Source organism: Centropristis striata, chromosome 10 (genome assembly GCF_030273125.1).
Source record: "Centropristis striata isolate RG_2023a ecotype Rhode Island chromosome 10, C.striata_1.0, whole genome shotgun sequence".
NCBI lineage: Eukaryota > Metazoa > Chordata > Actinopteri > Perciformes > Serranidae > Centropristis > Centropristis striata.
Window position 1 is genome coordinate 12,368,605 of NC_081526.1, and position 14,440 is coordinate 12,383,044.

At 39.7% G+C, this 14,440-nt stretch overlaps 1 protein-coding gene across 2 annotated transcripts; it reads left to right on the forward strand.

Annotated features, from left to right (window-relative positions):
• Positions 1-12,753: 12,753 nt before the first annotated feature.
• LOC131979439 (gap junction alpha-8 protein-like) lies at positions 12,754-13,962 on the forward strand. Of its 2 annotated transcripts, XM_059343424.1 has the most exons (2): positions 12,754-13,671; positions 13,705-13,962. In XM_059343424.1, exons 1-2 carry the CDS (start codon positions 12,754-12,756, stop codon positions 13,960-13,962), a joined length of 1,176 nt encoding a protein of 391 aa, XP_059199407.1. The 2 variants fall into 2 exon arrangements, with proteins under 2 accessions (XP_059199407.1, XP_059199406.1); XM_059343423.1 differs by having other exon boundaries at positions 12,754-13,962.
• Positions 13,963-14,440: the final 478 nt, after the last annotated feature.

Sequence of the window (14,440 nt, forward strand, 5' to 3'; positions counted from 1 at the left end):
GCCATAAAATAATGCTGCCATACCTTTTATTAGGTCCGTTGATCAACTGATTGACCTTTTTCCCAGCAGACATTTTGGCATCCTACAGCGGGAAAAGCCCAGCATTAAATAACTGTATCTAATGTAGGTGAGCTACTTCCATTGTGCCTGACGGCTCTCTGGCCTGGATTACTGGGACACTTTGATAAAGCTCAGCCATCGCTAATGAATGCTTTGCTTTTCCTGTGATGACAAGTCTAAATGTCTCCCATGGAAAGATCTCTAACAGGCTCCTTCATCACGGTAAAAAACAAAACAAATTCCAAGTTACTATTAAATTAGAATCAAACACTAAAACTCAGATAAACTGCTTCATCTGTCACCTGTGTTTTTTAATCAGAAAATATTTATCTTGGCAAATAAAGAAAGTAACCCAAAAACTGTTTCTTTGTCAAAACTACACTTAATAATAAATGATGTGGTTAAAGAGTGTACTGAAGGATCTACTTGGTAAGTAAGTCTCATATAACTAGTGCAATAAATGAAAAGTCAAATTTTAGAAGTCAGCAGCATCCAGAATCAAGGATTTCATTTTGGATCATCATCATTTTATATAATTTTAACTAATCATACAGGGAGGAATCTACCAGCTGAGACGACTATTGCCTAAGTGGTTTTGCATTCGAGGAAAGGGCATGGGTCATGATGAGAACATCACTTTGTTGATGAGTCAAGCTGTGGGAAAGTGGGAACAACAAACACAAAGAAACACAAAACAATGCTCATATACAGGAGTCCAAAAGAGGTGGTCCTTTAACTTCCTGCCTGCCTCCAGCCATCATCTCAGCCCCTCAGTAGTCATCCTAAACCTCATTCTCTCTCATCCAGCCTCAAAAATCCAGACAGCATTTACATCCTCCCTCCATTAACGCCTTCTGTCTACCCTCCACCTCTCCCTTCTCCATTGTGTGCGCGTCGATTCTCCTCTCCCTCCCAGGGTGCCCGCGTTACACAGAGAGGAAACTGCCCTTCCACTTCCTTCTTCACTGGTGAGAACAATTCATGCCTCGTCTCTCACCCCGTCTCTCTCTCGTAAAGCCAGACTCCATGAGGCTGCCAGGTTACTTGGTTTCCTGACGCAGGGTCTGTAAAACTGGAGAGGAATTCAATTAAAGGCCTCAGTTTGTCCATGAAATATACATCCATCGTGTCTTCAGAAAAGACAAAATAGTTCTGTAAATTGTGGACAACGGCAGCTTTTTAGTGTTATAATGTGAGAGACCAGCATGTTTGTGGGTGTTGGCCTTATATTGTTCTCTAGAGCTGCATTGGGGTTTAAACAATTAAATAAATGAACTAACATTAATTTTAACACATTGTATTTATAGAGCACAAAAACACTTACAACTATATATAGAAATAAGAGTCAAAACATGACAGATTCCATAATAAAAGCAGTAAGATATAGCTTAAATGTATAAAATAAAAATTAGTTTAAAAAAGAGATAACATTACTAAAAAAAATAATAATGTCCTGCAGATTGTTCCAGAGGAGAGTCTTATAATATATGAGTGGAATATGGAATTTAGGGGTGCTTTTATAAATTTCAGGGAATTAGACTAAACTGTAGGGCACAGAGGGACTAAAATAACTTACAACAATAGGAATAAATAAATAAAATAATAATAATAATAATAATAATAATAATAATAATAATAAACTTTATTTATATAGCACTTTTCTTAACAATTCTATATAGTGCAGACAAATAAAATAAAAAAATACGGCCAATGGCCACGAATGCTGTTAATGGATAAGCATGAAAAGGAATTTTTTAAAAAACCCCAACATAAATAAAAACAAATATCAGAAATTTCTAAAAAAAAGTTTTATTATTGTGAGTCCTATCACAAAATCAGGCACTTAAATTAAAAATTTCCCCTCATAATTAAAGGGAACAGGTACCATCGGGTATTTCAGGTGTTTAAGATTTTAAAAATAATTATAAAAATGTAATTTACTCTTTGACAGGGTATCAGATCTTGCTTACAGGTTCCCAGAAAGTTCACACACCAAATCTAAACATATGTACACCAAACCTCACCAGACAAACATCCCGTGTATTTGAGATGTGAACATCAGGCTCACACACCCAAACGAACACACAAGACAATAGTGGCCCCTTTCAAAAACCAAGTCCCCTCAAAGACACAGGAGGCTGCACAGGAGGGTGGTGCACCGGTGTGGTAACAGGACATGGAAGGGGAAACCTTAAGCACAAATGCAGGTAGTGAGTCCAAACAGTCCAATCTTCTCACCATTTAAACACACCGTTCTCTCTGGCAATCTTACCAACGATCAATCTGTATTTAATCTCCAACAAACTGTCATACAATAGCCGGTGAAAAATATTTACGGAGGAACAAACTTTAAGTTCTGGACACCAGTTTTGCTTTATAATGACGTATTTTAGCTCTCAAAATTTAATGTATGTGCCAGTTCCTGTAGTAAAGTGTGTTTAACAGGCCTGGCTATGCACTTCCAAACTCTAACAACCCTGTCCCATGTGACTACCGTCTGTGTGAGCACAGGAGGGACAGTGGCCTGGTCCAAATTCAACAAATGTGACCTCCTGAACACAATGGTTAAACCCAAGTCCAGCTGGGTGGCAAGAACTCTGCCCTCAGAAACACAATGCTGTGGCACAGGACCAGACGTGACACATGTGGGGCCTGTCTGTGTGTGTGATACGTGTGTCTGTGCATACGTGAGAGTACATATAAGCACGTATTTAAACTAATTCTGATCAAGCATCAACCTCTGGGACTGAAGAGAGACGCCTTAAACTTGCATTCTTTCTAATGGCCAGTAGGGGGGCGACTCTCCTGGAACAAGAAGCCTGATTGAATAGAAGTATATGAGAAAATTACTCTACTTCTCACTTCATCGCCAAGTAATTGGTTATAAGCTCAATTTCAAGTTTTCATAAATACAGCATGATGTTCATTTTGTAAATAATGTTAATATTTAGAGTGAAATAGATGTTAAAGCAGATAACATAGCATCCTTCTTGCCCCCAGTCCATTTTGTGCATCAATGGTTGCAAGAAAAAAAACAAAAAAAAACAAAACGGTGGAATTACAATTTCTGGATCTAACTTGTGATGACATGGGGTCCAAAATACTTTATTTCCCATGGACTTACTTTACATAAGATACATAAGGTACTCTTGCCTCATAGCTGGTTCGACTCCGGCCTGGGGCTCTTCTGCCTTGCGAGTCTGGTGACCTGTCCAGGGTGTACCGCCTCTCACCCAATGTCAGCTGGGATCAGCTCCAGCCTACCGCGACCCGAGTGCGGATAAGCGGTTAAGGACAATGAATGTATTACTTTATTCATACCGCAATGGGGAAATTCCACAGATGATTCCACAGATGATTTTTTTAAAAACACCATAACCCTCGCAAAATGACTCGTTTTACGATCAAAATTTGATTTATTCAGTCTGAAAACATTTGGAAAATGTGGAATAGCTGTACAATTAAATAATTGTATTCCCATTTAAGTTAGGGGAGCACTAAACCTGAAGTAGTTGGTTTGGCTGACAAAGGGCTATGATGTCTAGAAGTTGATTTTTTTTTTGGCTTCATGTGCCACCCGGCAACTTTCATAGGAATGAACAGGGCCCCAACCCCAATGCTGTGTCCAAATCTCTTTATACAGCCATGATATATAGGCATTTATATGGCCAAAATCAGTGGTTGTGGGTTCACAATCAATGAGTGATGTTTGGACGTACATTCCTGTCTCAGTTTAAGATCACAGGGTCAAGCTTTTATCAATCTTCTCACCAGTTTCCGTTGGCTAATGCTGAAGCGAGCGGCTGCAGTGTCACTGTTGTGTACTCAGTGAATTTTTGGATGCCTTTGTGAGTAGTTTCAAACTTTCTCACCATCACAGGAAAGAAAAACTGCTCGGTTCTCAGAGGAAATGAGAAATTACCGGAGATGAATGTTCACACTTGTGAAAGTGAGAGAGAAAGGTCTGCGTAAAAGTGGTTGTGTAACAAAGAAAGCTGCTGTGTAAATTGTTGGAATCTTGACGTCGAATAGCTCCATTCAAAACAAAAGGAAGTGCCTCTAAACAGATGACTCATGAAAAGAGGAAAAACGAAGGCTTTGTCACCGAGGCAGTAGGTCACTAAAGCACAAAGAGAAATGATGGCACACATATGGCAAAAATATGTATGGACTCATGCACACTGAATAAACAAGTGTTTAGAAACAAGTTGATCTCTGTCTTTAAGCGTAAGCCTGATGCCATTGAGGTCTTAGTGTTGTGCTATGTCATGGGACTCAGCGCTGCCCCCAGGTCACGTATCTGTGGAGGGCATCACTGATACCATCTCTTTAAACCCGCTGTGAATGCCTCCTTTCTGTGGATGTGAAACTATGTATGACACAGACAATTAAAATAGTGAATGAGAAAAAAAAGACACATACACATGAGCTTGGAGACATGAGATTTTCTTCTCCAAATGGCGTGTGATCATGTCAGTTTTAAAGACTATAATTTAATACAAATCCCTTTGATGAATTTATGACCTTCACAGCCACTTTTGACTCAGCTCGTCTGTCTGTCAGCAGGATAACAGACAAACTACTGGCTTGATGAAACCATTGGGTGTATCACGAGTCGGTCACACAAATTTTGTTAATATTCCAAGATTGGCCATGCCTTGGGGGGCACATCTACTCCCACCGATACACTTCTAGTTACAATATAATGTAGTATCAAAATACATTCTTTTACTCAGGTAAAACCATGGCATACTGTTATTTAGATTACAATTTTTCATCCCCTTCCTGTCCAGTAGAAACCATGTACCTCCAGAATTGGTGATTTTGAATTTCAATGTTTTGCGATGAACTGAAAGGACAATACTCCTGCTTTTTATGTTAAACAAACTACTTCAAAACAACCTTGTAGTAGCTGGATGCATCGTCACAAAGCTGAAAACAGGGCTGTTTTTCAGAGCTCATGAAAAGTTTACTTTTTAGAGATCCATATGTCCCACATGACAGTGATACTACAAATTAAATATGCTCATACATATTAATGTAGATGGTACTTTTATACATACTTTTACTAAAGTTACACCACTATCTAGTGATTGAGGCTAGGGCCTACAGATGAAAGCCTTTGCAGTCGTGAACAGTTTCCATCACTCAGCAGAACTTCGTCCACAAGGGAGGGTAACGCATTAGACTCTCACTAAAACTCACTTGTGTGATGAAGTAATGTTCTAGTGTTGCAATTCAGTGATTACTATGGCTGAACAAACAAAAACAGCAATGACAGATAAGAGAAAAGATTGTAATTTTAAGTAGAGGATCTACAGTGGTGTGAAAAAGTCCCGTTATGGGTTTTTTTTTTTTTTTAAACACAGATAACACAAAATGCAGTTTTTAAATGCAGTTTTTTTATTATTATTAAGGGAAAATAAAATCCAAACCTACATGGGCCTGTGTGAAAAAGTGATTGCCCCCTAAACCTGGTTGGGCATCAACAACAGCAATCAAGCATTTGCAATAACTTGCAATGCGTCTTTTACAGGGCTGTGGAGGACTTTTGGCCCACTCATCTTTGCAGAATTGTTGTAATTCAGCCAAATTGGAGTTTTTTTGAGCATGAACCGCCTATTTAAGATCATGCCACAGCACCTCAATAGGATTCAGGTCGGGACTTTGAGGTGGACTTGCTGGTGTGTTTTGGATCATTGTCCTGCTGCAGAAGAACTCAAGTTCGCTTCAGCTTGAGGTCATGAACAGATGGCCGTACATTGTCCTTCAGGAATTTTTTTAGTAGACGGCATAATTCCATTTGTCACAAGTCTTCCAGGTCCTGAAGCAGCAACACAGACCCAGATCATCACACTACCACCACCATATTTTACTGTTGGTATGAAGTGCTTTTTCTGTGTTACTTCTATGCAAGATGTAATGGGACACACACCTTCCAAAAAGGTTCAACTTTTGTCTCATCAGTCTACCCAAAAGCCTTGTGGATCATCAAGATGTTTTCTGGCAAAACTGAGACGAGCTTTTATGTTCTTTTTGCTCAGCAGTGGTTTTCGTCTTGGAATTCTGCCATGTAGGCCATTTTTGCCCAACCTATTTATGGTGGAGTCAAGAAAACTGACCTTAACTGAAGCAAGTGAGGCCTCCAATTTTTTGATGTTGATGGCCGGTCTTTTGTGACCTCTTGGATGAGTCATTGCGGCGCTGTTGGGGTAATTTTGGTCGGTTGGCCGGCCACACTCTGGCCGCTCTAGAAATGGCTTTATAACCTTTTCCAGACTGATATATCTCAATTACTTTCTTTCTCATTTGTTCCTGAACTTCTTTTGATCTTAGCATGATGTCTAGCATTTGAGGATCTTTTGGTCTGCTTCACTTTGTCATGGAGGTCCTATTTAAGTGATTTTTTGATTGAGAACAGGTGTGACATTAATCAGGCCTGGGTGTGGCTAGAGACATTGAACTCAGGTGTGATAAACCACAGTTATGTTTGAACAGGGGGGCGCAAAAACTTTTTTACACAGGGCCACGTAGGTTCGGATTTTGTATTCCCTTAATAATAAAAACTTTCATTTGAAAACTGCTTTTATGTCTATTTGTGTTATCTTTGACTAACATTTAATTTTGTTTGATCTGAAGCATAAATTGTGACAAACATGCAAAAAAAATTAGGAAGGGGGCCAACACTTATTCACACCACTGCAAATCCTTCTTTTAGAGAGGTTTTGTCGTCAGCTAAAAATGCTGAGGTCATATGATAGAGCAGTCTTTACGTATTACACACTTTCAACCTGATTTGAATAATCTATTGAAGCTGCTAGGGGGCATCCTTTACTCAACGGAGGACTTATAACCAGCAGATTTTGAGCCTGTCCAGTAATGCAAAGGTTCTGACACTTGAGGCAATTACTTTAAACCCTCTCGAAATGATATTAGTTAACTGTAAGCATCAGATGAATGGACTCAGAGTGATTCCTTGCCTTTCATTAAAGTTTGCATTCACTCTCACCCTCTGAGCCCACTGGATACACTAACAACTGCCAGCACAGCAGTGCAAATATACCACATACAGTATGTGACTTCCCTTTCAAAAGGTGCTGCTTGCTTGCACTTTGTAATGATCAGTTCGCCAGTGCTGCAGTCCTGGTTGCTGGTAACTCCCACTGTTGTCAGGACAGTGCAGACCAACACAGACTGGTTTGATCTCTTAAAGAGGCCAAACAGAGGCACTGCTGCAGAGGACTGAGTCCAGAACCTTCAAGTGATCAGAAACTACCTTCAAAATCGATTAAAAAGTACATGAGTTAAGAACATGCTCATTGTATGGCACATGAGTAAAAATGAACAGAAGGGTTATTTTCAGTATAAAAATGGCGTGGAAGGAGTTTTTCTTCAGGGGCCGATGGGAGATGTTCTTTGTGCGTGAGGTTACCAGGAGGCCAAAACCAACCACGTATCAGAATTACATGATGCATATTGTTCGACGAAATACGCGTCTTATATTGCATCACATTGGTCGTTACAACAGTAAGATTTCAGTTACTTCCTGTCTTTCAAAGGCCCTGCGAGCAGGAAGCTTGTGGCACCATCGCCGTAGGCAGATCACCGTACGATATGTTTGTTAGCGTGTTAGCATTCTGATTAACACGCCAGTTGGTGCCCTGCTTCGGAGGTCTAATCTGGCCTCACGCCTCACTGCACACGCTCAATAGAGTCCGCACCCTGCATCATGACATCATGTCTTTGTGTGAAATCCCGGTGCCATTCACGGGCCCACCATAGGGCTTAGCATGCAAGCGTCCACTATACCAACACACAGCTCTTTAAAGGGAGTCCCCTGGTCCCCCAGCTCAGTGGATACACCCTGATGCCTCTACAGAGCTCTGAGCATGGCTTCTATCCTCCGACCCAACGGGCTAAGCCCATCCAGGGCACAGAGGAGAGCGAGCATTTGGGTTTTTTGTTGGAGACATTTTATGAGAAGATATCACTGCTCCTGGATATATGGAGACTAGTTCCAATCAGCTAACATACACAGTGATGTTCATGGACGCTATGTCATTTAGAGAGAAATGTAACAAATGATTTGGGGACATTTAACAACATAGTGCCTCACACTGTTTTTTTTTCTCTCTTTTTTTTTAACTCTAAGATTACATCATCCATTTGTGAAAAGCTGTGGGATCAGTGAAGCTCAGTGTGGAGGCCAAATCTGCCACTAACCAACAGATCAGAGAGCAGACATCAGGAGGTGGACTTTCTAGTCCACCAGCCCAGTGATGTCACCAAGGACAGACAACACTATTGGTTGAAAGACAGCGAGGGCTGGCTGTAATAAGATGGGCAGAGTGGAGATACATCCATAAAAGGAGTGATGACTTCTGTCGATTAAAGGTTGTTGATTTTGACCACAGATATGTGTTACATGTAGCCTTTAGTATGAGGTCATCTCCACTGTACATATGAGGAATTTATTAAAATATATTAAATAAATCAAGTATGTTGTGTTTCCTTCTTCACCCATTTCATTTACTATTATTATATACTATTATATATATATATATAATAAATCCTACTTTTACTACCTATTATAATAACAATAATATTTATTTATCCTTTATTCAAGCAGGAAAATTATTATCATTATTATTATTATTATTAGTAGTAGTAGTAGTAGTAGTAGCAGTAGTAGTAGTAGTACTAATAAAAATAAAAATAATATTTTTTAAAGCACTTTTCATTGGTAAAAGCAAACCCAATGTGCTAATAATAATAATAATAATAATAATAATAATGATGATGATGATAATAATACATTACAATCAAACTTGATGATTTTATGTCTTGAATTTTTTTTTCTGATTGTAAAGCATTCTGTAACTGGATTTTGAAAAGTTTTTTTTATAAATAAAAGCTTGTAGGAAAAAAAAGAAAAATGTCCATTTTCTATAAATTAATTATTGCTTCAAATAAAGTAATTAAGCACACAGATTCCTTAAAAGTAAATGGAAAAGAGGCAGTGGTTCTATTTTAAGTTTTCCATTCAGACACAATTTTGTATTAAGAACAAAACACTTTCATTTAATCTATCATAAATATGTTGAATTTATGCATTATGTATGAGTTTTTCTTCCAAACTAGATATATCAGCAATGGAGGCAAACCAGACTTCAAAGAAAAACCGCATTGTTCAAACCCCATTGGGTCCTGGGAATATAAAACAATTGTGGAACCTGGAAATTAGATTGTGCAAGAGGAAATGAGCTGTGTGACCATAAACAAACTGTCTGTTTCAGACTGCCATGTAATTGTTTTGTTCCTTCCTTTTTAATTTGGTACATCGGTGGTTTACTGCGAGAGAAAGTTTGGATAACAGGCAAACAAACGCTTTCTTCAAATAAACTTTTCCAAGAGTGGTTTATTATGAAAAGAATTAAATGTTGGCATGAAGGAATCCCATTATTGTAAAGTTCTGCATTTCAACACAATGTACAGTATTCTAATGTATGTAACACCATCCTGTTCCCCATATTCTGATAGACTCATAAACCGTCGACAACATGAGTTTATAAGTGAGACTGAGCAGAAAGCTTCCTAGTTGAACAAACATGCCAAAACAACCAGTAACAATAATAAGGAAGCACCTGCAAACATCCAATACCCAAACTTCTGTCTAAAGTATTTTCAAATACGATTAGCAGTGAATTCTTTGCACTTGTGAGCTTGATTTTGTAGAGAAATATTTTAATGGGCAAACTATATAATATGCAGTATATAATTGAATAAATATTAATGTATAATTTCTCCCATCTTTTAAATGTTCAACAATTTACATCTTATGTGTATACATAATTTAAGATATGTATACTTTTAGTTAGTTTAATTTTTTTTTAATACTCTTATTATAAGACTGATTTTATTTTAGGATAGACAAATTAAACTTATATAAAAGGAAATTAAATCTAATTAATTATGATTCCATTATTAGAAAACTTAATAATTCGTATTCATATCCTTTTAATAATATTTCAAAATAAATTCAACAGGTAAACATAAAACAATAGCAATTATACAACTTAATTAGAGTTTCTTTTTTTAAAAAACCCACCCATTTCAAAATATAAATGGTCTTGTTAAATAAATAATTTAATAATATTAATAGTTAATACTTAACTTGTGATAAAAATTAGCTAAACCAATTTGCCCCCCAAATTCAGTTCTAAAAAATCAAGGTGCATAGGAATAATTTCATATCTTTACACACAAAATAATATGTATTTAAATAAATTAAAATATATTTGTCAGGCCAAACATGCCAGTGAGACCCATCACACAGCTGACGGTCATGAATCAGATAGAAAAAAAGAAGAAGAAGAAGAAGAGGAAGAAGAAGAAGTCACGTTTGTCTTCATTATTATATGTATTATATGTATTATTTTATACCTAAAGTATTCAGTTGTTGCGAGGCTATTGATTGCATTTGTTCAAACCAGGAGATGATTTCATAATGTGAATGTAAGATATTTCGACAGCCCTTTTTAGGCTCAGTGGTAGCTTTTCCTCTGTTCAAACATCTGTGGGATGATTCAGAGATCAAAGACTGCTGCTGAATGTTTTGCTTTTTCTGAGCTGGGAAAGTTTGACTAACCTCCATAATAGAGACATTTCAGCGTGTGCTTTCACTCAATGGTTCACATTCTTCACATTCCAGCTAACTGACACAGATATGATGATACACACACACACGCGCAGAGGTGGACTCAGTCATCTACTATGTTAAAACTCACATTTCACAGCATTGTTGATGGTCAAGCGAGGGTTTGATGAAAATTAACCGAAATGCAAAACTGCACTGCTTAATAACGCGAACCTACAAATTACATCCATGCATGTTTAAATTAGGGAAAGGTCAAACTAAATTATAGCCGTTTTAAGCACACACAAATAAAATGTCAAAATGTGATTTTCCAAATTAATTAATAATAGTTTGGCCATTAATCATATGTTATATTTCAACTTTAGTTGCACAGGAGCAGGTGGTCTTCCTTTGGCAGTTGAGGTTCGCAGATTTTTACAATAAAACAGAATATGTGAGTGATTTGGGAAAAAGAGACTAAGTCAAATTTCTTTTTTGGGGGGACTGTATGAAATCGCTCTGTAAAAATCCTTGAAAAAAATTGTCTGTTTTAAATATCATCAAAAAATGGTTATTAATCTTTGGATTTACTATTCTTGCCTCAAAAGCCTTGAAAGGAAGGCGAAATTGAGTATTTTATGAATATGTACTGGGATCTCTACAATTGTATTACAGGAAAAAATGTTGTCAATGATTTGTGATTTTTTTTGGCAGAAAAAAAAGTCTGAAAATTCGCTTATGAAAATTATTCAAATACTTTTTTGTTATTTTTGGACTTTTTTTTGTATTGTTGCTTGCATGACATTCTGAATCTGGCTTATATGTTGTTGTAGTGCAGAAAAGGAAAACTGGAGAAATTAAAAAAAGGGAGAAATTAATGGCCATCACATTCTCTCAACAAAACCAGGAATTAATTTCCAAGGTTCAAAATAAGAGCATGCATCTTATTTAATGCCATAGTTAGTTAACTGCTGCTGGCACTGAATAGCTGGATAAACAACAATGTCCAGTGCTAATGCACGAGGACATAAACTCTCCTTCATCCCTGCCCGAGCTGATAGTTTGTCACTGACCTGCCTCTCTGCTCTAATGTTGGCTATGGCCGTGCAGCTGGAGGCTCATCAGCTGCTGTTGTTGTTTCATCTACTGTATCTGTGCGTCTACATACATATGTGTGATGAAATTGCATGCATGGAGCTGGACTGCTGTGCTGTGGACTCGGTGCCCCGGCTGTACAGTGTCCATGTTGGTGTGGGAGCCTGAGGCCTGCTCCCATACATCCCCGCTCTGGCTCTGTTGATCCTATTGTCTCCTGCGTCACCACACGTCGCCCGGCAAATAAAGGCCGTCTGGCTCCAAGCTTAAATATTGTAGGAAACTAAAAACCAACCATCAGAGCCGATTCATTCACATCTGCTCAGTGGGGCGACAAGGACGGGGCTTTAGGTGGGAAAGAGGGCAGAAAAAAGTTCACTTTTCCCTGCCGGGTGCCAAGAGAACGGGACAGGACTCAACTTCGCCGGAGCCGCAGCTGTGGCAAGTTGCCCATTTGATTACATTTAACCTATATCATAACTTACAGAAGAAGGGACTATTTGTTACTTATTGATCTCTCTTTATTGGTTTTTATTCGGGAGTTTTTGTGCGGATTTTTTTAAAGAGCTACAGTAAGATATTTTTTGGTTTTGCACCACTCTTAACGCTTCAACATTTTAAAAAAAGTGTTTACATTGAGAATAAGCAGCCTTTTAAGCATAAAAATCTATACTTTGCTAAAATGTTTTATTTTTGTGTAATTTAAAGGGTAAAAAAAAATGTCTCGAACATGATTTAGAAGTTTCAAATTCTTCAGGTTTTTCTAATCGAAACATGTTTGGTAGCACGAAATTACAGCTTAGGTTAGATTTTTGGCGAGTTAGAGTTACTACATTTCTTACTTTTTGCACTCTCCATTCCCCTCCCCCTGTGTGTCCTGCCTACCCCACCCTCCCTGTCTGTCTGCACCCTCTGTGTCCCTTCCTACCCCACCCTTCATTCTGCAGTGCTACGGACCGATCATGGGTGACTGGAGCTTTCTGGGTAATATTTTAGAGGAAGTTAACGAGCACTCTACGGTGATCGGCCGGGTGTGGCTCACGGTGCTCTTCATCTTCCGTATCCTCATCCTGGGCACGGCGGCAGAGTTTGTGTGGGGCGATGAACAGTCCGACTATGTCTGCAACACGCAGCAGCCCGGATGTGAGAATGTGTGCTACGACGAGGCCTTCCCCATCTCCCACATCCGCCTGTGGGTGCTGCAGATCATCTTTGTGTCCACACCGTCTCTAGTGTACGTGGGTCACGCCGTGCACCATGTCCACATGGAGGAGAAGCGAAAAGAGCGTGAGGAGGCAGAACTTAGCCGACAGCAGGAGCTGAGTGAGGAGCGTCTCCCTCTGGCACCCGATCAGGGAAGCGTCCGCACCACGAAGGAGACGAGCACAAAGGGGAGCAAGAAGTTCAGGCTGGAGGGCACCCTGCTGAGGACCTACATCTGCCACATCATCTTCAAGACACTGTTTGAGGTGGGCTTCGTGGTGGGCCAGTACTTCCTGTATGGCTTCCGCATCCTGCCGCTGTACAAATGCAGCCGCTGGCCCTGCCCCAACACGGTGGACTGCTTTGTGTCTCGCCCCACGGAGAAGACTGTCTTCATCATCTTCATGTTGGCTGTGGCCTGTGTCTCACTCTTCCTCAACTTTGTGGAGATCAGTCACCTGGGCCTGAAGAAGATTCGCTTTGTGTTTCGTAAACCGGCCCCGGCCCCAGCGCAAGGCGAAGGCACGGCCCCCCTGCCGCCACAAGGGAAGAGCCTGCCCCCCCTGGCTGTGCCCTCCCTGCAGAGAGCGAAAGGTTACAGGCTTCTGGAGGAGGAGAAAACTCCCATAACTCACCTCTACCCGCTGACTGAGGTGGGCATGGAGGCTGGCAGAGGGGCCCCACCCTTGCTGCATAAAGTGTATGAAGAGACTCTGCCCTCCTACGTGCAGACCACTGAGACAGGGGGGGTGACATTACATGAGGAGGTGCAGCCGGCAGAGGTGGAAGAAAAGAAAGCGGAGGAGGTAGTGGATGAGGATGTGGAGGTAGAGGAGGCGGTGAACGGGGAGGGGGTAACTCCAGCCGAGGCAGGGATGGAGGCCACGGATACGATAGAAGACACCAGACCGCTGAGCCGACTGAGCAAAGCAAGCAGCAGGGCCAGGTCAGACGATCTCACCGTATGAACCTGTGAGAGCGAGCACATGTACACCTGCACACACCAAATGTTCAACATCAGAGAGAGCACTCATACACAAGACAACGCACACTCTTGAACAGGCAGGTCAAAAACCAATGGATGAAAAATCAACAGGGATAGATTAAAAACCTTTAAGACACGGGCAACAATTCTACAAAGTGACAAAAAATCTGCGTGTTTGTGATAAAAATGAAATATAAAAAGTAGAAGGGGAGGAGTAGGTTTTTTATTAAGCGTGTTCTTATATTTAAAAAATGTGGAAAGGACACATGCAGGGGGGAAATGTTTTTACTTGATGAAAATCCATGTTCAATTTTTAGAAACATCTTTTTCTATTGAAAGAGTTTTAATCATATACAATGGAGGATTAGACTTTTTACATGGGGTTTGAGTAGATAGGGGGAAGAGAGTTATAATATACTTGTGTGTCTGCAAATCAGTAATTTCGCTGTAGTTAGGCACTG

What these genes read in the sequence shown, in the direction of transcription:
- LOC131979439 (XM_059343423.1), top strand. Translation starts at nt 12,754, where the DNA reads ATGGGTGACTGGAGCTTTCTGGGTAATATTTTAGAGGAAGTTAACGAG.